This window comes from Carcharodon carcharias, chromosome 22, assembly GCF_017639515.1.
Source record: "Carcharodon carcharias isolate sCarCar2 chromosome 22, sCarCar2.pri, whole genome shotgun sequence".
NCBI classification, from domain to species: Eukaryota; Metazoa; Chordata; class Chondrichthyes; order Lamniformes; family Lamnidae; genus Carcharodon; species Carcharodon carcharias.
Window position 1 is genome coordinate 66,896,751 of NC_054488.1, and position 24,830 is coordinate 66,921,580.

At 55.8% G+C, this 24,830-nt stretch overlaps 2 protein-coding genes across 5 annotated transcripts in view; both read right to left on the bottom strand.

Moving 5' to 3' along the window:
* The window catches only part of rnf157 (ring finger protein 157), a 789,927-nt gene that overhangs the window by 328,599 nt on the left and 436,498 nt on the right, over positions 1 to 24,830 (bottom strand). The gene's annotated exons all lie outside the window — the stretch shown is intronic.
* Positions 17,083 to 24,830, bottom strand: part of LOC121293941 (inactive rhomboid protein 2-like) — a 110,455-nt gene continuing 102,707 nt past the window's right edge. The window contains exon 17 of the mRNA XM_041217421.1: positions 17,083 to 17,937. Within this exon, the coding sequence (XP_041073355.1) occupies positions 17,518 to 17,937 (420 nt within the window). The 3' untranslated portion in view covers positions 17,083 to 17,517. The remainder of the gene's footprint in view (positions 17,938 to 24,830) is intronic.

A 24,830-nucleotide genomic window follows, 5' to 3' on the forward strand; every position in this document is an offset into this window, starting at 1 on the left:
CACATTCCCCTAGTGACCAGTCTCCATGCATGCGTTCTCTTAGTGACCGGACATCATGCACACATTCCCCTAGTGACTGGTCACCGTGCACACTTTACCCTAGTGTCCGGTCATCATGTACACATTCCCTAGTGACCGGTCACCGTGCACACATTCCCCTAATGTCCAGTCATCGCACACACATTCCGCTAGTGACCGGTCACTGTCCATGCATTCCCTTAGTGACCGGTCACCATGCGCACATTCGCCTAGTGACCGGTCACCGTGCACACATTCCCCTAGTGACCAGTCGTCATGCGCACATTCCCTAGTGACCAGTCACAGTGCACACATTCCCCTAGTGACCGGTCACCGTGCACACATTCCCCTAGTGACCGGTCACCGTGCACACATTCCCCGAGTGACCGGTCACCGTGCGCACATTCCCCTAGTGACCAGTCACCATGCACACATTCCCTTAGTGACCAGTCATCATGCACACATTCTCCTAGTGACCAGTCACCGTGCACACATTCTGTAGTGACAGGTCATCATGCACGTATTCCCTAGTGACCAGTCTCCATGCACACGTTCTCCTAGTGACCAGTCATCACGCACACATTCCCCTAGTGACCGGTCATCACGCACACATTCCCCTAGTGACCAGTCACATCCACACGTTCTCCTAGTGACCAGTCATCGCGCACACATTCCGCTAGTGACCGGTTATTGTCCATGCATTCGCCTAGTGACAGATCACTGTGCACACATTTCCCTAGTAACCGGTCACCGTGCACACATTCCCCTAGTGACCAGTCACCGTGTGCACATTCCCCTAGTGACTGGTCACTGTCCATGCGTGCGCCTAGTGACCGGTCATCATGCACAATTTCCCCAAGTGACCAGTCACCGTGCACTCATTCCCCTAGTGACAAGTCACCATGCACACATTCTCTAGTGACCAGTCACCGTGCACACACTCCCCTTGACCGGTCACCGTGCACACGTTCCCCTAGTGACCGGTACCGTGCACACATTCCCCTAGTGACCGGTCACCGTGCACACATTCACCTAGTGACCGGTCACCGTGCACACATTCCGTTAGTGACCGGTCACTGTGCACACATTCCGCTAGTGACCGGTCACCATGCACACATTCCCTAGTGACCGGTCACCGTGCACACATTCCCCTAGTGACCGGTCACCGTGCACACATTTCCCCAGTGACCGGTCACCGTGCACACATTCCCCTAGTGACCGGTCACCGTGCACACATTCCCTAGTGACCAGTCATCATGCACACATTCCCCTAGTGACCGGTCACCGTGCACACATTCCCTAGTGACCGGTCGCCATGCGCTCATTCTCCTAGTGACCGGTCACCGTGCGCACATTCCCCTAGTGACCAGTCACCGTGCGCACATTCCCCTAGTGACCAGTCACCATGCACACATTCCCCTAGTGACCGGTCTCCGTGCACACATTCCCCTAGTGACCGGTCACTGTGCACACATTCCCCTAGTGACCGGTCACTGTGCACACATTCCCCTAGTGACCGGTCACCGTGCACACATTCCCCTAGTGACCGGTCACCGTGCACACATTCCCCTAGTGACTGGTCACTGTCCATGCGTTTGCCTAGTGACCGGTCATCATGCACAATTTCCCCAAGTGACCAGTCACCGTGCACTCATTCCCCAATGACTGGTCACCGTGCACACATTCCCTAGTAACCGGTCACCATGCACACATTCCCTAGTGACCGGTCACCGTGCACACATTCCCCTAGTGACTGGTCACCCTGCACACATTCCCTAGTGACCGGTCACTGTGCACACATTCCCTAGTAACCGATCACCGTGCACACACTCCCCTTGACCGGTCCCCGTGCACACATTCCCCTAGTGACCGGTCACCGTGCACACATTCCCCTAGTGACCGGTCACCGTGTACACATTCCCCTAGTGACCGGTCACCGTGCGCACGCTCCCCTAGTGACCGGTCTCTCTCGCACATTCCCCTAGTGACCGGTCACTGTCGATGTGTTCGCCTAGTGACCAGTCATCATGTACCCATTCCCTTAATGACCGGTCACCGTGCACACATTCTGTAGTGACCGGTCATCATGCACGTATTCCCTAGTGACCAGTCTCCGTGCACACGTTCTCCTAGTGACCAGTCATCACGCACACATTCCCCTAGTGACTGGTCATCACGCACACATTCCCCTAGTGACCAGTCACATCCACACATTCTCCTAGTGACCAGTCATCGCACACACATTCCGCTAGTGACCGGTCATTGTCCATGCATTCGCCTAGTGACAGATCATTGTGCACACATTTCCCTAGTAACCGGTCACCGTGCACACATTCCCCTAGTGACCAGTCACCATGTGCACATTCCCCTAGTGACCAGTCACCGTGCGCACATTCCCCTAGTGACCAGTCACCGTGCACACATTCCCCTAGTGACCAGTCACCGTGCGCACATTCTCCTAGTGACCGGTGACCGTGCACACATTCCCCTAGTGACCGGTCACCCTGCACACATTCCCCTAGTGACCGGTCACCGTGCACACATTCCCCTAGTGACCGGTCACCGTGCGCACATTCCCCTAGTGACCAGTCACCATGCACACATTCCCTTAGTGACCAGTCATCATGCACACATTCTCCTAGTGACCAGTCACCGTGCACACATTCCCCTAGTGACCGGTCACCGTGCACACATTCCCCTAGTGACCTGTCACCGTGCGCACATTCTCCTAGTGACCGGTCACCGTGCACACATTCCCCTAGTGACCGGTCACCGTTCACTCATTCCCCTAGTGACCGGTCACTGTGCACACATTCCCTTAGTGACCGGTCACTGTGCACACGTTCCCTAGTGACCGGTCACTGTGCACACATTCCCTAGTGACCGGTCACCGTGCACACATTCCCCTAGTGACTGGTCACCATTCACACATTCCCCTAGTGACTGGTCACTGTGCGCACATTCCCCTAGTGACCGGTCACCGTGCGCACATTCCCCTAGTGAACGGTCACCGTGCACACATTCCCCAATGACTGGTCACCGTGCACACATTCCCCTAGTGACCGGTCACCGTGCACACATTCCCCAATGACTGGTCACCGTGCACACATTCCCCTAGTGACCGGTCACCGTGCACACATTCCCCAATGACTGGTCACCGTGCACACATTCCCCTAGTGACCGGTCACCGTGCACACTTTACCCTAGTGTCCGGTCATCATTTACACATTCCCCTAGTGACTGGTCACTGTGCGCACCTTCCCCTAGTGACCGGTCACTGTGCGCACATTCCCCAATGACTGGTCACCGTGCACACATTCCCCTAGTGACTGGTCACCGTGCACACATTCCCCTAGTGACCGGTCACCTTGCACACATTCCCTAGCGACCGGTCACCATGCGCACATTCCCCTAGTGACCGATCACCGTGCGCACATTCCCCTAGTGACCGGTCACCGTGCACACATTCTGTAGTGACCGGTCATCATGCACATATTCCCTAGTAACCAATCTCCCTGCGTACGTTCGCCTAGTGACCGGTCACCGTGCACACATTCCCCTAGTGACTGGTCACCATTCACACATTCCCCTAGTGACTGGTCACTGTGCGCACATTCCCCTAGTGACCGGTCACCGTGCGCACATTCCCCTAGTGAACGGTCACCGTGCACACATTCCCCAATGACTGGTCACCGTGCACACATTCCCCTAGTGACCGGTCACCGTGCACACATTCCCAATTGACTGGTCACCGTGCACACATTCCCCTAGTGACCGGTCACCGTGCACACATTCCCCAATGACTGGTCACCGTGCACACATTCCCCTAGTGACCGGTCACCGTGCACACTTTACCCTAGTGTCCGGTCATCATTTACACATTCCCCTAGTGACTGGTCACTGTGCGCACCTTCCCCTAGTGACCGGTCACTGTGCGCACATTCCCCTAGTGACCGGTCACCGTGCACACATTCCCCAATGACTGGTCACCGTGCACACATTCCCCTAGTGACCGGTCACCGTGCACACATTCCCCAATGACTGGTCACCGTGCACACATTCCCCTAGTGACTGGTCACCGTGCACACATTCCCCTAGTGACCGGTCACCGTGCACACATTCCCCTAGTGACCGGTCACTGTGCACACATTCCCTAGCGACCGGTCACCATGCGCACATTCCCCTAGTGACCGGTCACCGTGCACACATTCCCCTAGTGACCGGTCACTGTGCACACATTCCCCTAGTGACCGGTCACCATGCGCACATTCCCCTAGTGACCGGTCACCGTGCGCACATTCCCCTAGTGACCGGTCACCGTGCACACATTCTGTAGTGACCGGTCATCATGCACATATTCCCTAGTAACCAGTCTCCCTGCGTACGTTCTCCTAGTGACCGGTCACCGTGCACACATTCCCCTAGTGACTGGTCACCATTCACACATTCCCCTAGTGACTGGTCACTGTGCGCACATTCCCCTAGTGACCGGTCACCGTGCGCACATTCCCCTAGTGAACGGTCACCGTGCACACATTCCCCAATGACTGGTCACCGTGCACACATTCCCCTAGTGACCGGTCACCGTGCACACATTCCCCAATGACTGGTCACCGTGCACACATTCCCCTAGTGACCGGTCACCTTGCACACATTCCCCAATGACTGGTCACCGTGCACACATTCCCCTAGTGACTGGTCACCGTGCACACATTCCCCTAGTGACCGGTCACCGTGCACACATTCCCCTAGTGACCGGTCACCGTGCACACATTCCCCAATGACTGGTCACCGTGCACACATTCCCCTAGTGACCGGTCACCGTGCACACTTTACCCTAGTGTCCGGTCATCATTTACACATTCCCCTAGTGACTGGTCACTGTGCGTACCTTCCCCTAGTGACCGGTCACTGTGCGCACATTCCCCTAGTGACCGGTCACCGTGCACACATTCCCCAATGACTGGTCACCCTGCACACATTCCCCTAGTGACCGGTCACCGTGCACACATTCCCCAATGACTGGTCACCGTGCACACATTCCCCTAGTGACTGGTCACCGTGCACACATTCCCCTAGTGACCGGTCACCGTGCACACATTCCCCTAGTGACCGGTCACTGTGCACACATTCCCTAGCGACCGGTCACCATGCGCACATTCCCCTAGTGACCGGTCACCGTGCGCACATTCCCCTAGTGACCGGTCACCGTGCACACATTCTGTAGTGACCGGTCATCATGCACATATTCCCTAGTAACCAATCTCCCTGCGTACGTTCGCCTAGTGACCGGTCACCGTGCACACATTCCCCTAGTGACTGGTCACCATTCACACATTCCCCTAGTGACTGGTCACTGTGCGCACATTCCCCTAGTGACCGGTCACCGTGCGCACATTCCCCTAGTGAACGGTCACCGTGCACACATTCCCCAATGACTGGTCACCGTGCACACATTCCCCTAGTGACCGGTCACCGTGCACACATTCCCCAATGACTGGTCACCGTGCACACATTCCCCTAGTGACCGGTCACCGTGCACACATTCCCCAATGACTGGTCACCGTGCACACATTCCCCTAGTGACCGGTCACCGTGCACACTTTACCCTAGTGTCCGGTCATCATTTACACATTCCCCTAGTGACTGGTCACTGTGCGCACCTTCCCCTAGTGACCGGTCACTGTGCGCACATTCCCCTAGTGACCGGTCACCGTGCACACATTCCCCAATGACTGGTCACCGTGCACACATTCCCCTAGTGACCGGTCACCGTGCACACATTCCCCAATGACTGGTCACCGTGCACACATTCCCCTAGTGACTGGTCACCGTGCACACATTCCCCTAGTGACCGGTCACCGTGCACACATTCCCCTAGTGACCGGTCACTGTGCACACATTCCCTAGCGACCGGTCACCATGCGCACATTCCCCTAGTGACCGGTCACCGTGCGCACATTCCCCTAGTGACCGGTCACCGTGCACACATTCTGTAGTGACCGGTCATCATGCACATATTCCCTAGTAACCAGTCTCCCTGCGTACGTTCTCCTAGTGACTGGTCACCGTGCACACATTCCCCTAGTGACTGGTCACCATTCACACATTCCCCTAGTGACTGGTCACTGTGCGCACATTCCCCTAGTGAACGGTCACCGTGCACACATTCCCCAATGACCGGTCACCGTGCACACATTCCCCAATGACTGGTCACCGTGCACACATTCCCCTAGTGACCGGTCATCGTGCACACATTCCCCAATGACTGGTCACCGTGCACACATTCCCCTAGTGACCGGTCACCGTGCACACATTCCCCTAGTGACCGATCACCGTGCACACATTCCCCTAGTGACCGGTCACCGTGCACACTTTACCCTAGTGTCCGGTCATCATTTACACATTCCCCAATGACTGGTCACCGTGCACACATTCCCCTAGTGACCGGTCACCGTGCACACATTCCCCAATGACTGGTCACCGTGCACACATTCCTCTAGTGACTGGTCACCGTGCACACTTTACCCTAGTGTCCGCTCATCATGTACACATTCCCCTAGTTACTGGTCACTGTCCATGCGTTCGCCTAGTGATCGGTCATCATGCACAATTTCCCCAAGCGACCAGTCACTGTGCACTCATTCCCCAATGACTGGTCACCGTGCACACATTCTCTAGTGACCGGTCACCGTGCAAACATTCTCTAGTGACCGGTCACTGTGCACACATTCCCTAGTAACCGGTCACCGTGCACACATTCCCCTAGTAACCGGTCACCGTGCACACACTCCCCTTGACCGGTCACCGTCCACACGTTCCCCTAGTGACCTGTCACCGTGCGCACATTCCCCTAGTGACCAGTCACCGTGCACACATTCCGCTAGTGACCAGTCACCGTGCACACATTCCCCTAGTGACCGGTGAACGTGCACATATTCCCCTAGTGACCAGTCTCTGTGCACACATTCCCCTAGTGACCAGTCACCGTGCACACTTTCCCCTAGTGACCGGTGACCGTGCATACATTCCCCTAGTGACCGGTCTCCGTGCACACATTCCCCTAGTGACCGGTGACCGTGCACATATTCCCCTAGTGACCGGTCTATGTGCACACATTCCCCTAGTGACCAGTCACCGTGCACACATTACCCTAGTGACCGGTCTCCGTGCACACATTCCCCTAGTGACCGGTGACCGTGCACATATTCCCCTAGTGACCAGTCACCGTGCACACATTCCCCTAGTGACCAGGCACCGTGCACACATTCCCCTAGTGACCGGTGACCGTGCACATATTCCCCTAGTGACCAGTCTCTGTGCACACATTCACCTAGTGACCAGTCACCGTGCGCACATTCCCCTAGTGACCAGTCACCGTGCACACATTCCGCTAGTGACCAGTCACCGTGCACACATTCCCCTAGTGACCGGTGAACGTGCACATATTCCCCTAGTGACCAGTCTCTGTGCACACATTCCCCTAGTGACCAGTCACCGTGCACACATTCCCCTAGTGACCGGTGACCGTGCATACATTCCCCTAGTGACCGGTCTCCGTGCACACATTCCCCTAGTGACCGGTGACCGTGCACATATTCCCCTAGTGACCGGTCTCTGTGCACACATTCCCCTAGTGACCAGTCACCGTGCACACATTCCCCTAGTGACCGGTCTCCGTGCACACATTCCCCTAGTGACCGGTGACCGTGCACATATTCCCCTAGTGACCAGTCACCGTGCACACATTCCCCTAGTGACCAGTCACCGTGCACACATTCCCCTAGTGACCGGTGACCGTGCACATATTCCCCTAGTGACCAGTCTCTGTGCACACATTCCCCTAGTGACCAGTCACCGTGCACACATTCCCCTAGTGACCGGTGACCGTGCACACATTCCCCTAGTGACCGGTCTCCGTGCACACATTCCCCTAGTGACCGGTGACCGTGCACATATTCCCCTAGTGACCGGTCTCTGTGCACACATTCCCCTAGTGACCAGTCACCGTGCACACATTCCCCTAGTGACCGGTGACCGTGCACACATTCCCCTAGTGACCGGTCACCGTGCACACATTCCCCTAGTGACCAGTCACCCTACACACATTCCCCTAGTGACCGGTCACCGTGCACACATTCCCTAGTGACCAGTCACCGTGCGCACATTCCCCTAGTGACCAGTCACCGTGCACACTTTCCCCTAGGGACCGGTGACCGTGCACACATTGCCCTAGTGACCGGTCACTGTGCACACATTCCCCCAGTGACCGGTCACTTTGCAGACTTTCCCCTAGTGACCAGTCACTTTGCACACATTCCCCTAGTGACCGGTCACCGTGCACACATTCCCCTAGTGACCGGTCACCGTGTGCACATTCCCCTAGTGACCGGTCACTGTGCACACATTCCCCTAGTGACCGGTCACCGTGTGCACATTCCCCTAGTGACCGGTCACCGTGCACACTTTCCCCTAGTGACCGGTCACCGTGCACACATTCCCCTAGTGACTGGTCACCGTGCACACATTCCCTAGTGACCGGTCACCGTGCACACATTCCCCTAGTACCCGGTCACTTTGCACACATTCCCTTAGTGACCAGTCATCATGCACACTTTCCCCTAGTACCCGGTCACTTTGCACACATTCCCCTAGGGACCGGTGACCGTGCACACATTGCCCTAGTGACCGGTCACCGTGCACACATTCCCCTAGTGACCGGTCACCGTGCGCACATTCCCCTAGTGACCGGTCACTGTGCACACATTCCCCTAGTGACCGGTCACTTTGCACACATTCCCCTAGTGACCGGTCACTGTGCACACATTCCCCTAGTTACCGGTCACCGTGCACACATTCCCCTAGTGACCGGTCACCGTGCACACATTCTCTAGTAACCGGTCACTGTGCTCACATTCCCTAGTAACCGGTCACCGTGCACACATTCCCCTAGTAACCGGTCACCGTGCACACACTCCCCTTGACCGGTCACCGTCCACACGTTCCCCTAGTGACCAGTCACCGTGCGCACATTCCCCTAGTGACCAGTCACCGTGCACACATTCCCCTAGTGACCGGTCACCGTGCGCACATTCCCCTAGTGACCGGTCGCCGTGCACACATTCCCCTAGTGACCAGTCACCCTACACACATTCCCCTAGTGACCGGTCACCGTGCACACATTCCCTAGTGACCAGTCACCGTGCGCACATTCCCCTAGTGACCAGTCACCGTGCACACATTCCCCTAGGGACCGGTGACCGTGCACACATTCCCCTAGTGACCAGTCACCGTGCACACTTTCCCCTAGGGACCGGTGACCGTGCACACATTCCCCTAGTGACCGGTCTCTGTGCACACATTCCCCTAGTGACCGGTCACCGTGCACACATTCCCCTAGTGACCAGTCACTTTGCAGACTTTCCCCTAGTGACCAGTCACTTTGCACACATTCCCCTAGCGACCGGTCACTGTGCACACATTCCCCTAGTGACCGGTCACCGTATGCACATTCACCTAGTGACCGGTCACCGTGCACACATTCCCCTAGTGACCGGTCACCGTGTGCACATTCCCCTAGTGACCGGTGACCGTGCACACTTTCCCCTAGTACCCGGTCACTTTGCACACATTCCCCTAGTGACCGGTCACTGTGAACACATTCCCCTAGTGACCGGTCACTTTGCACACATTCCCCTAGTGACCGGTCACTGTGCACACATTCCCCTAGTTACCGGTCACCGTGCACACATTCCTCTAGTGACTGGTCACTCTGCACACATTCCCCTAGTGACCGGTCACCGTGCACACATTCTCTAGTGACCGGTCACCGTGCACACATTCTCTAGTGACCGGTCACTGTGCACACATTCCCTAGTAACCGGTCACCGTGCACACATTCCCCTAGTAACCGGTCACCGTGCACACACTCCCCTTGACCGGTCACCGTCCACACGTTCCCCTAGTGACCAGTCACCGTGCGCACATTTCCCTAGTGACCAGTCACCGTGCACACATTCCCCTAGTGACCGGTCACCGTGCGCACATTCCCCTAGTGACCGGTCGCCGTGCACACATTCCCCTAGTGACCAGTCATCATGCGCACATTCTCCTAATGACCGGTCACCGTGCACACATTCCCCTAGTGACCGGTCACCGTGCACACATTCCCGAGTGACCGGTACCGTGCACACATTCCCCTAGTGACCGGTCACCGTGCACACATTCCCCTAGTGACCGGTCACCGTGCACACATTCCGCTAGTGACCGGTCACTGTGCACACATTCTGCTAGTGACCGGTCACCGTGCACACATTCCCTAGTGACCGGTCACCGTGCACACATTCCGCTAGTGACCGGTCACTGTGCACACATTCTGCTAGTGACCGGTCACCGTGCACACATTCCCTAGTGACCAGTCACCGTGCACACATTCCCCTAATGACCGATCACTGTGCACACATTCCCTAGTGACCGGTCACCATGCTCTCATTCTCCTAGTGACCGGTCACCGTGCGCACATTCCCCTAGTGACCGGTCACCGTGCACACATTCCCTAGTGACCGGTCACCGTGCGCACATTCCCCTAGTGACCGGTCACCATGCACACATTCCCCTATTGACCGGTCACCGTGCACACATTCCCCTAGTGACCGGTCTCTCTCACACATTCCCCTAGTGACTGGTCACTGTCCATGCGTTCGCCTAGTGATCGGTCATCATGCACAATTTCCCCAAGTGACCAGTCACTGTGCACTCATTCCCCAATGACCGGTCACCGTGCGCACATTCCCTAGTGATCGGTCACCATGCACACATTCCCCTAGTGACCAGTCACCGTGCACACATTCCCCTAGTGACCAGTCACCGTGCACACATTCCCCTAGTGACCGGTCACCGTGCACACATTCCCCTAATGACCGGTCACCGTGCACACATTCCCTAGTGACCGGTCACCATGCGCTCATTCTCCTAGTGACCGGTCACCGTGCGCACATTCCCCTAGTGACCGGTCACCGTGCACACATTCCCTAGTGACCGGTCACCGTGCGCACATTCCCCTAGTGACCGGTCACCATGTACACATTCCCCTAGTGACCGGTCTCTCTCACACATTCCCCTAGTGACTGGTCACTGTCCATGCGTTCGCCTAGTGATCGGTCATCATGCACAATTTCCCCAAGCGACCAGTCACTGTGCACTCATTCCCCAATGACTGGTCACCGTGCACACATTCTCTAGTGACCGGTCACCGTGCAAACATTCTCTAGTGACCGGTCACTGTGCACACATTCCCTAGTAACCGGTCACCGTGCACACATTCCCCTAGTGACCGGTCACCGTGCACACATTCCCTAGTGACCAGTCACCGTGCGCACATTCCCCTAGTGACCAGTCACCCTGCACACTTTCCCCTAGGGACCGGTGACCGTGCACACATTGCCCTAGTGACCGGTCACTGTGCACACATTCCCCTAGTGACCGGTCACTTTGCAGACTTTCCCCTAGTGACCAGTCACTTTGGACACATTCCCCTAGTGACCGCTCACCGTGCACACTTTCCGCTAGTACCCGGTCACTTTGCACACATTCCCTAGTGACCGGTCACCGTGCGCACATTCCCCTAGTGACCGGTCACCATGCACACATTCCCCTAGTGACCGGTCACCGTGCACACATTCCCCTAGTGACCGGTCTCTCTCACACATTCCCCTAGTGACTGGTCACTGTCCATGCGTTCGCCTAGTGATCGGTCATCATGCACAATTTCCCCAAGTGACCAGTCACTGTGCACTCATTCCCAATGACTGGTCACCGTGCACACATTCTCTAGTGACTGGTCACCGTGCACACATTCCCCTAGTAACCGGTCACCGTGCACACACTCCGCTTGACCGGTCACCGTCCACACGTTCCCCTAGTGACCAGTCACCGTGCGCACATTCCCCTAGTGACCAGTCACCGTGCACACATTCCTCTAGTGACCAGTCACCGTGCACACATTCCCCTAGTGACCGGTGACCGTGCACATATTCCCCTAGTGACCGGTCTTTGTGCACACATTCCCCTAGTGACCAGTCACCGTGCACACATTCCCCTAGTGACCGGTGACCGTGCACACATTGCCCTAGTGACCGGTCTCCGTGCACACATTCCCCGAGTGACCGGTGACCGTGCACATATTCCCCTAGTGACCGGTCTCTGTGCACACATTCCCCTAGTGACCAGTCACCGTGCACACATTCCCCTAGTGACCGGTGACCGTGCACACATTCCCCTAGTGACCGGTCACCGTGCACACATTCCCCTAGTGAACAGTCACCCTACACACATTCCCCTAGTGACCGGTCACCGTGCACACATTCCCTAGTGACCAGTCACCGTGCACACATTCCCCTAGTGACCAGTCACCGTGCACACTTTCCCCTAGTGACCGGTCACTGTGCACACATTCCCCTAGTGACCGGTCACTTTGCACACATTCCCCTAGTGACCGGTCACCGTGTGCACATTCCCCTAGTGACCAGTCACTGTGCACACATTCCCCTAGTGACCGGTCACCGTGTGCACATTCCCCTAGTGACCGGTCACCGTGCACACATTCCCCTAGTGACCGGTCACCGTGCACACATTCCCCTAGTGACCGGTCACCGTGCACACTTTCCCCTAGTACCCGGTCACTTTGCACACATTCCCCTAGGGACCGGTGACCGTGCACACATTGCCCTAGTGACCGGTCACCGTGCACACATTCCCCTAGTGACCAGTCACCGTGCGCACATTCCCCTAGTGACCAGTCACCCTGCACACATTCCCCTAGGGACCGGTGACCGTGCACACATTCCCCTAGTGACCGGTCACTGTGCACACATTCCCCTAGTGACCGGTCACTTTGCAGACTTTCCCCTAGTGACCAGTCACTTTGCACACATTCCCCTAGTGACCGGTCACCGTGCACACTTTCCCCTAGTACCCGGTCACTTTGCACACATTCCCCTAGGGACCGGTGACCGTGCACACATTGCCCTAGTGACCGGTCACTGTGCACACATTCCCCTAGTGACCGGTCACCGTGCACACATTCCCCTAGTGACCGGTCACTTTGCACACATTCCCCTAGTGACCGGTCACTGTGCACACATTCCCCTAGTGACTGGTCACTCTGCACACATTCCCCTAGTGACCAGTCACCGTGCACACTTTCCCCTAGTGACCGGTCACTTTGCACACATTCCCCTAGTGACCGGTCACCGTGCACACATTCCCCTAGTGACCGGTCACTTTGCACACATTCCCCTAGTGACCGGTCACTTTGCACACATTCTCCTAGTGACCGGTCACCGTGCACACATTCCCCTAGTGACCAGTCACTTTGCACACATTCTCCTAGTGACCGGTCACCGTGCACACATTCCCCTAGTGACCGGTCACCGTGCACACATTCCCCTAGTGACCGGTCACCGTGCACACTTTCCCCTAGTACCCGGTCACTTTGCACACATTCCCCTAGGGACCGGTGACCGTGCACACATTTCCCTAGTGACCGGTCACTGTGCACACATTCCCCTAGTGACCGGTCACCCTGCACACATTCCCCTAGGGACCGGTGACCGTGCACACATTCCCCTAGTGACCGGTCACTGTGCACACATTCCCCTAGTGACCGGTCACTTTGCAGACTTTCCCCTAGTGACCAGTCACTTTGCACACATTCCCCTAGTGACCGGTCACCGTGCACACTTTCCCCTAGTACCCGGTCACTTTGCACACATTCCCCTAGGGACCGGTGACCGTGCACACATTGCCCTAGTGACCGGTCACTGTGCACACATTCCCCTAGTGACCGGTCACCGTGCACACATTCCCCTAGTGACCGGTCACTTTGCACACATTCCCCTAGTGACCGGTCACTGTGCACACATTCCCCTAGTGACTGGTCACTCTGCACACATTCCCCTAGTGACCGGTCACTTTGCACACATTCCCCTAGTGACCGGTCACTTTGCACACATTCTCCTAGTGAACGGTCACCGTGCACACATTCCCCTAGTGACCAGTCACTTTGCACACATTCTCCTAGTGACCGGTCACCGTGCACACATTCCCCTAGTGACCGGTCACCGTGCACACATTCCCCTAGTGACCGGTCACCGTGCACACATTCCCCTAGTGACCGGTCACCGTGCACACATTCCCCTAGTGACCGGTCACTTTGCACACATTCCCCTAGTGACCGGTCACTTTGCACACATTCTCCTAGTGAACGGTCACCGTGCACACATTCCCCTAGTGACCAGTCACTTTGCACACATTCTCCTAGTGACCGGTCACCGTGCACACATTCCCCTAGTGACCGGTCACCGTGCACACATTCCCCTAGTGACCGGTCACCGTGCACACTTTCCCCTAGTACCCGGTCACTTTGCACACATTCCCCTAGGGACCGGTGACCGTGCACACATTTCCCTAGTGACCGGTCACTGTGCACACATTCCCCTAGTGACCGGTCACCGTGCACACATTCCCCTAGTGACCGGTCACTTTGCACACATTCCCCTAGTGACCGGTCACTGTGCACACATTCCCCTAGTGACTGGTCACTCTGCACACATTCCCCTAGTGACCGGTCACTTTGCACACATTCCCCTAGTGACCGGTCACTTTGCACATATTCTCCTAGTGACCGGTCACCGTGCACACATTCCCCTAGTGACCAGTCACCATGCAAACATTCCCCTAGTGACCAGTCACTTTGCACACATTCTCCTAGTGACCGGTCACCGTGCACACATTCCCCTAGTGACCAGTCACCATGCAAACATTCCCCTAGTGACCAGTCACCGTGCACACATTCCCCTAGTGACCGGTCACCGTGCACACATTCCCCTAGTGACCAGTCACCATGCAAACATTCCCCTAGTGACCAGTCACTTTGCACACATTCTCCTAGTGACCGGTCACCGTGCACACATTCCCCTAGTGACCAGTCACCGTGCGCACATTCCCCTAGTGACCAGTCACCGTGCACACATTCCCCTAGTGACCGGTCACCGTGCACACATTCCCCTAGTGACCGGTCACTGTGCACACATTCCCCTAGTGACCGGTCACTGTGCACACATTCCCCTAGTGACCAGTCACCGTGCACACATTCCCCTAGTGACCGGTCACTGTGCACACATTCCCCTAGTGACCGGTCACTGTGCACACATTCCCTAGTAACCGGTCACCGTGCACACTTTCCCCTAGTAACCGGTCACCGTGCACACACTCCGCTTGACCGGTCACCGTCCACACGTTCCCCTAGTGACCAGTCACCGTGCGCACATTCCCCTAGTGACCAGTCACCGTGCACACATTCCCCTAGTGACCAGTCACCGTGCACACATTCCCCTAGTGACCGGTGACCGTGCACATATTCCCCTAGTGACCGGTCTCTGTGCACACATTCCCCTAGTGACCAGTCACCGTGCACACATTCCCCTAGTGACCGGTGACCGTGCACACATTCCCCTAGTGACCGGTCTCCGTGCACACATTCCCCGAGTGACCGGTGACCGTGCACATATTCCCCTAGTGACCGGTCTCTGTGCACACATTCCCCTAGTGACCAGTCACCGTGCACACATTCCCCCAGTGACCGGTGACCGTGCACACATTCCCCTAGTGACCGGTCACCGTGCACACATTCCCCTAGTGACCAGTCACCCTACACACATTCCCCTAGTGACCGGTCACCGTGCACACATTCCCTAGTGACCAGTCACCGTGCGCACATTCCCCTAGTGACCAGTCAGCGTGCACACTTTCCCCTAGGGACCGGTGACCGTGCACACATTCCCCTAGTGACCGGTCACTTTGCACACATTCCCCTAGTGACCGGTGACCGTGCACACATTCCCCTAGTGACCAGTCACCGTGCGCACATTCCCCTAGTGACCAGTCACTGTGCACACATTCCCCTAGTGACCGGTCACTGTGCACACATTCCCCTAGTGACCGGTCACCGTGTGCACATTCCCCTAGTGACCGGTCACCGTGCACACTTTCCCCTAGTACCCGGTCACTTTGCACACATTCCCCTAGGGACCGGTGACCGTGCACACATTGCCCTAGTGACCGGTCACCGTGCACACATTCCCCTGGTGACCAGTCACCCTGCACACATTCCCCTAGTGACCGGTCACCGTGCACACATTCCCCTAGTGACCAGTCACCCTGCACACTTTCCCCTAGGGACCGGTGACCGTGCACACATTCCCCTAGTGACCGGTCACTTTGCAGACTTTCCCCTAGTGACCAGTCACTTTGCACACATTCCCCTAGTGACCGGTCACCGTGCACACATTCCCCTAGTGACCGGTCACTGTGCACACATTCCCCTAGTGACCGGTCACTGTGCACACATTCCCTAGTAACCGGTCACCGTGCACACTTTCCCCTAGTAACCGGTCACCGTGCACACACTCCGCTTGACCGGTCACCGTGCACACATTCCCCTAGTGACTGGTCACTCTGCACACATTCCCCTAGTGACCGGTCACTGTGCACACATTCCCCTAGTTACCGGTCACCGTGCACACATTCCCCTAGTGACTGGTCACTCTGCACACATTCCCCTAGTGACCGGTCACTTTGCACACATTCCCCTAGTGACCGGTCACTTTGCACACATTCTCCTAGTGACCGGTCACCGTGCACACATTCCCCTAGTGACCAGTCACCATGCAAACATTCCCCTAGTGACCAGTCACTTTGCACACATTCTCCTAGTGACCGGTCACCGTGCACACATTCCCCTAGTGACCGGTCACCGTGCACACATTCCCCTAGTGACCAGTCACCGTGCACACATTCCCCTAGTGACCAGTCACCGTGCACACATTCCCCTAGTGACCGGTCACCGTGCACACATTCCCTAGTGACCAGACACCATGCAAACATTCCCCTAGTGACCAGTCACTGTGCTCTCAGCACAGATTTCTCAGCCAGACTGCCAATGATTGGTTGAAACACCGCCAACCTGTACATCTTTTACTGAAATGATTCAATCAAATCTTTGACTCATCAAAAAAGATTATAATATCAGGATGTGGAATTTCCCTGCGATTGCAGGTGCTTCATATTGTTACATTAATTTGATGGTTTGAGAAGAAAAGACATTCAATGGTTGCAAAAGAATAAATAAATCTGATATCAACGTTTTGATGTAGGGTATTTGTCGAGCAGAGTAATTAATTGATTCAGGAACTGGAATGAGTTTTTCAAATATTCAGCATGTGAAACTGTCACACAGACGGTAGTACATCCCATTTTCCAATTATCCAAGTCTAACCGCACCAACATTTGATTATTATTCAGCTCCCGAATATCACTCACACCGGGCAGTGCTTCAGGGAAACTTACAGCCCCTAGCTGGCTCCATTCCCAATGCACAGCACCATCCCCAGTAATGCACAAATGTTATTTATCCCAACAACACACCCACTAGATTCTTGCTCAGTGTATGATTTGATCGAGGTCATACTTTTCACAGAATTTGCTGGTGAATGGGATGCAGGTGAGGTACTCGCACCAGTGACAGTTAATAGGATATACATAGAACCAAATCACCAGAGATGCAGTAAGTCCAATAAAGACCAGGAGGGAGACAATGATCATTATTCTCTTTCTGCATTTATCACTTTGACCAAAGGTAATGTATGGTAAGAAGGCAAAAGATAGCAGGAAACCACTGATGAATCCAAAGATATGTGCAATATTGTCAATCCAAGGCAACAAGCCAAAGGCAAAGAGAAAAAGCACAATTCCGATCAACTTCATCAAGGCTTTCCATGGCTTCTCCAGAATCTGCCAACTCTGAAACAATTCTACAAAGAGACAGGCCAACAAACCAAACTGGGATCCTGCAGGGCCGACCTGGTGTGGGAGAAAGATAACATCATTGTTACAGTGTGCTCCTCTAAGTCTGCCCTTCTATCCATCCCCAGTTTTAATCGCTTCACTAGTTGCGGCCAGGTCTTCAGCTGCCTGGGTCTTAAGCTCCATAATTCCCTCCCTAAACTTCTCCATCTGTCTCTCCCTAAGATGTCCATAAAACCTATCTCTCTGACCGAGTTCATGGTTACTAGTCCCAAAATCTGATTGTGGCTCAGTGAGATTTTTATTGTAATTTAATTAAATTAATCAACTATGTATTGCTGAAAAAAGATATTTTTGTCAAAGCTTTTTGTCTTGCGCTCATTAGGACAATTTGCAAGAAAATGCCTCCACCAATCAGAGTCCACTTGCCAACCAATCAGCTCTCTCTTCTCATACAGTATAAATATGTTGTTTCCCCTGACATTGGTATTTTCTTGCAAATTGTCCTGATGAGTGCAAGACTAAAAGCTTTGACATTTCTCTTTTTTTAGCAATACTCAAGTTCTGTACTACTAAACATTTATTTAATCAATGATAAACACTAGATCAAATAATAGGTATAAAACAAAAGCCAACTTGTTAATTTATCCTATAGTTACAATCAGTATTCTCTTAATTAATCATATCTGGGGTAAAGTTATAATTAACTAGAGAGGCATAGCAACGATAAAGAGTTCTCAATTTTTCAGTAAATTAAAATGAGATATTTGGTAATAAGAGTTAAGTAAAACATTTAAGTTAAGTACCGTATAAAACAATATGAGGGAAGCAACAGATTGGTGAGTCTTTATTTACGTCTTATGTTTGTTTATGTAAAGCCAACACATAGGCTAAGGCAGCCCATTGTTCTGTTATAGTTTAGTCTGCCAATCTACGATTCCACTTTACCTGGGCCAGATTTGTTCTCATCCCACTAAAATTGGCCCTCCTCCAAATAAGTTTTTTCCACAGCTAACCTGAACCTTATGATAGAAAGAACACTGTTCTCTAAATATTTCCCTATTGACACTTGATCCATTTGACCCACCTCATTCCCCAGAATCAGATCCAGCAATGCCTCCTTCCTCAGTGGACGAGAAACATACTGATCAAGAAAATTCTCCTGAACACACGTCATAAACTCCTGCCCTTTGCACTATTACTTTCCCATTCTGTACTAGGGTAATTAAAGCCTCCACCAATACTACTCTATAGTTTATCTTGTGTCAGCTTTGGTTTGTTGGTACTGCTCTTGCCTCAGAGTCACATGGTTCTGTGTTCAAGTCGCGTTCCACGGCTTGAGTACAAAATCAAGGCTGACGCTCTGGTGCAGTACTGGGGGAGGCTGACACTCTGGTGCAGTACTGAGGGAGGCTGACACTCTGGTGCAGTACTGGGGGAGGCTGACACTCTGGTGCAGTACTGAGGGAGGCTGACACTCTGGTGCAGTACTGAGGGAGGCTGACACTCTGGTGCAGTACTGAGGGAGGCTGACACTCTGGTGCAGTACTGAGGGAGGCTGACACTCTGGTGCAGTACTGGGGGAGGCTGACACTCTGGTGCAGTACTGGGGGAGGCTGACACTCTGGTGCAGTACTGAGGGAGGCTGACACTCTGGTGCAGTACTGAGGGAGGCTGACACTCTGGTGCAGTACTGAGGGAGGCTGACACTCTGGTGCAGTACTGGGGGAGGCTGACACTCTGGTGCAGTACTGAGGGAGGCTGACACTCTGGTGCAGTACTGGGGGAGGCTGACACTCTGGTGCAGTACTGGGGGAGGCTGACACTCTGGTGCAGTACTGGGGGAGGCTGACGCTCTGGTGCAGTACTGGGGGAGGCTGACACTCTGGTGCAGTACTGAGGGAGGCTGACACTCTGGTGCAGTACTGAGGGAGGCTGACACTCTGGTGCAGTACTGGGGGAGGCTGACACTCTGGTGCAGTACTGAGGGAGGCTGACACTCTGGTGCAGTACTGAGGGAGGCTGACACTCTGGTGCAGTACTGGGGGAGGCTGACACTCTGGTGCAGTACTGAGGGAGGCTGACACTCTGGTGCAGTACTGGGGGAGGCTGACACTCTGGTGCAGTACTGAGGGAGGCTGACACTCTGGTGCAGTACTGAGGGAGGCTGACACTCTGGTGCAGTACTGAGGGAGGCTGACACTCTGGTGCAGTACTGGGGGAGGCTGACACTCTGGTGCAGTACTGAGGGAGGCTGACACTCTGGTGCAGTACTGGGGGAGGCTGACGCTCTGGTGCAGTACTGGGGGAGGCTGACGCTCTGGTGCAGTACTGAGGGAGGCTGACACTCTGGTGCAGTACTGGGGGAGGCTGACACTCTGGTGCAGTACTGAGGGAGGCTGACACTCTGGTGCAGTACTGAGGGAGGCTGACACTCTGGTGCAGTACTGAGGGAGGCTGACACTCTGGTGCAGTACTGGGGGAGGCTGACACTCTGGTGCAGTACTGAGGGAGGCTGACACTCTGGTGAAGTACTGGGGGAGGCTGACACTCTGGTGCAGTACTGAGGGAGGCTGACGCTCTGGTGCAGTACTGAGGGAGGCTGACACTCTGGTGCAGTACTGGGGGAGGCTGACACTCTGGTGCAGTACTGAGGGAGGCTGACACTCTGGTGCAGTACTGGGGGAGGCTGACACTCTGGTGCAGTACTGAGGGAGGCTGACACTCTGGTGCAGTACTGAGGGAGGCTGACACTCTGGTGCAGTACTGAGGGAGGCTGACACTCTGGTGCAGTACTGGGGGAGGCTGACACTCTGGTGCAGTACTGAGGGAGGCTGACACTCTGGTGCAGTACTGGGGGAGGCTGACGCTCTGGTGCAGTACTGGGGGAGGCTGACGCTCTGGTGCAGTACTGAGGGAGGCTGACACTCTGGTGCAGTACTGGGGGAGGCTGACACTCTGGTGCAGTACTGAGGGAGGCTGACACTCTGGTGCAGTACTGAGGGAGGCTGACACTCTGGTGCAGTACTGAGGGAGGCTGACACTCTGGTGCAGTACTGGGGGAGGCTGACACTCTGGTGCAGTACTGAGGGAGGCTGACACTCTGGTGCAGTACTGGGGGAGGCTGACACTCTGGTGCAGTACTGAGGGAGGCTGACGCTCTGGTGCAGTACTGAGGGAGGCTGACGCTCTGGTGCAGTACTGGGGGAGGCTGACACTCTGGTGCAGTACTGAGGGAGGCTGACACTCTGGTGCAGTACTGAGGGAGGCTGACACTCTGGTGCAGTACTGAGGGAGGCTGACACTCTGGTGCAGTACTGGGGGAGGCTGACACTCTGGTGCAGTACTGAGGGAGGCTGACACTCTGGTGCAGTACTGGGGGAGGCTGACACTCTGGTGCAGTACTGAGGGAGGCTGACACTCTGGTGCAGTACTGGGGGAGGCTGACACTCTGGTGCAGTACTGAGGGAGGCTGACACTCTGGTGCAGTACTGAGGGAGGCTGACACTCTGGTGCAGTACTGAGGGAGGCTGACGCTCTGGTGCAGTACTGAGGGAGGCTGACACTCTGGTGCAGTACTGAGGGAGGCTGACACTCTGGTGCAGTACTGAGGGAGGCTGACACTCTGGTGCAGTACTGAGGGAGGCTGACACTCTGGTGCAGTACTGAGGGAGGCTGACACTCTGGTGCAGTACTGGGGGAGGCTGACACTCTGGTGCAGTACTGAGGGAGGCTGACACTCTGGTGCAGTACTAGGGGAGGCTGACGCTCTGGTGCAGTACTGGGGGAGGCTGACACTCTGGTGCAGTACTGAGGGAGGCTGACGCTCTGGTGCAGTACTGGGGGAGGCTGACACTCTGGTGCAGTACTGAGGGAGGCTGACACTCTGGTGCAGTACTGAGGGAGGCTGACACTCTGGTGCAGTACTGGGGGAGGCTGACACTCTGGTGCAGTACTGAGGGAGGCTGACACTCTGGTGCAGTACTGGGGGAGGCTGACACTCTGGTGCAGTACTGAGGGAGGCTGACACTCTGGTGCAGTACTGGGGGAGGCTGACACTCTGGTGCAGTACTGAGGGAGGCTGACACTCTGGTGCAGTACTGGGGGAGGCTGACACTCTGGTGCAGTACTGAGGGAGGCTGACACTCTGGTGCAGTACTGAGGGAGGCTGACACTCTGGTGCAGTACTGAGGGAGGCTGACACTCTGGTGCAGTACTGGGGGAGGCTGACACTCTGGTGCAGTACTGAGGGAGGCTGACACTCTGGTGCAGTACTGGGGGAGGCTGACGCTCTGGTGCAGTACTTGGGGAGGCTGACACTCTGGTGCAGTACTGGGGGAGGCTGACGCTCTGGTGCAGTACTGGGGGAGGCTGACACTCTGGTGCAGTACTGAGGGAGGCTGACACTCTGGTGCAGTACTGAGGGAGGCTGACACTCTGGTGCAGTACTGAGGGAGGCTGACACTCTGGTGCAGTACTGGGGGAGGCTGACACTCTGGTGCAGTACTGAGGGAGGCTGACACTCTGGTGCAGTACTGAGGGAGGCTGACACTCTGGTGCAGTACTGAGGGAGGCTGACACTCTGGTGCAGTACTGAGGGAGGCTGACACTCTGGTGCAGTACTGAGGGAGGCTGACACTCTGGTGCAGTACTGGGAGAGGCTGACACTCTGGTGCAGTACTGAGGGAGGCTGACACTCTGGTGCAGTACTGGGGGAGGCTGACACTCTGGTGCAGTACTGAGGGAGGCTGACACTCTGGTGCAGTACTGAGGGAGGCTGACACTCTGGTGCAGTACTGGGGGAGGCTGACACTCTGGTGCAGTACTGAGGGAGGCTGACACTCTGGTGCAGTACTGAGGGAGGCTGACACTCTGGTGCAGTACTGAGGGAGGCTGACACTCTGGTGCAGTACTGAGGGAGGCTGACACTCTGGTGCAGTACTGGGGGAGGCTGACACTCTGGTGCAGTACTGAGGGAGGCTGACACTCTGGTGCAGTACTGGGGGAGGCTGACACTCTGGTGCAGTACTGAGGGAGGCTGACACTCTGGTGCAGTACTGGGGGAGGCTGACACTCTGGTGCAGTACTGAGGGAGGCTGACACTCTGGTGCAGTACTGAGGGAGGCTGACACTCTGGTGCAGTACTGAGGGAGGCTGACGCTCTGGTGCAGTACTGAGGGAGGCTGACACTCTGGTGCAGTACTGAGGGAGGCTGACACTCTGGTGCAGTACTGAGGGAGGCTGACACTCTGGTGCAGTACTGAGGGAGGCTGACACTCTGGTGCAGTACTGAGGGAGGCTGACACTCTGGTGCAGTACTGGGGGAGGCTGACACTCTGGTGCAGTACTGAGGGAGGCTGACACTCTGGTGCAGTACTAGGGGAGGCTGACGCTCTGGTGCAGTACTGGGGGAGGCTGACACTCTGGTGCAGTACTGAGGGAGGCTGACGCTCTGGTGCAGTACTGGGGGAGGCTGACACTCTGGTGCAGTACTGAGGGAGGCTGACACTCTGGTGCAGTACTGAGGGAGGCTGACACTCTGGTGCAGTACTGGGGGAGGCTGACACTCTGGTGCAGTACTGAGGGAGGCTGACACTCTGGTGCAGTACTGGGGGAGGCTGACACTCTGGTGCAGTACTGAGGGAGGCTGACACTCTGGTGCAGTACTGGGGGAGGCTGACACTCTGGTGCAGTACTGAGGGAGGCTGACACTCTGGTGCAGTACTGGGGGAGGCTGACACTCTGGTGCAGTACTGAGGGAGGCTGACACTCTGGTGCAGTACTGAGGGAGGCTGACACTCTGGTGCAGTACTGAGGGAGGCTGACACTCTGGTGCAGTACTGGGGGAGGCTGACACTCTGGTGCAGTACTGAGGGAGGCTGACACTCTGGTGCAGTACTGGGGGAGGCTGATGCTCTGGTGCAGTACTTGGGGAGGCTGACACTCTGGTGCAGTACTGGGGGAGGCTGACGCTCTGGTGCAGTACTGAGGGAGGCTGACACTCTGGTGCAGTACTGAGGGAGGCTGACACTCTGGTGCAGTACTGAGGGAGGCTGACACTCTGGTGCAGTACTGGGGGAGGCTGACACTCTGGTGCAGTACTGGGGGAGGCTGACGCTCTGGTGCAGTACTGAGGGAGGCTGACACTCTGGTGCAGTACTGAGGGAGGCTGACACTCTGGTGCAGTACTGGGGGAGGCTGACACTCTGGTGCAGTACTGGGGGAGGCTGACACTCTGGTGCAGTACTGGGGGAGGCTGACACTCTGGTGCAGTACTGAGGGAGGCTGACACTCTGGTGCAGTACTGAGGGAGGCTGACACTCTGGTGCAGTACTGAGGGAGGCTGACACTCTGGTGCAGTACTGGGGGAGGCTGACACTCTGGTGCAGTACTGAGGGAGGCTGACACTCTGGTGCAGTACTGAGGGAGGCTGACACTCTGGTGCAGTACTGAGGGAGGCTGACACTCTGGTGCAGTACTGAGGGAGGCTGACACTCTGGTGCAGTACTGAGGGAGGCTGACACTCTGGTGCAGTACTGGGAGAGGCTGACACTCTGGTGCAGTACTGAGGGAGGCTGACACTCTGGTGCAGTACTGGGGGAGGCTGACACTCTGGTGCAGTACTGAGGGAGGCTGACACTCTGGTGCAGTACTGAGGGAGGCTGACACTCTGGTGCAGTACTGGGGGAGGCTGACACTCTGGTGCAGTACTGAGGGAGGCTGACACTCTGGTGCAGTACTGAGGGATGCTGACACTCTGGTGCAGTACTGAGGGAGGCTGACACTCTGGTGCAGTACTGAGGGAGGCTGACACTCTGGTGCAGTACTGGGGGAGGCTGACACTCTGGTGCAGTACTGAGGGAGGCTGACACTCTGGTGCAGTACTGGGGGAGGCTGACACTCTGGTGCAGTACTGGGGGAGGCTGACACTCTGGTGCAGTACTGAGGGA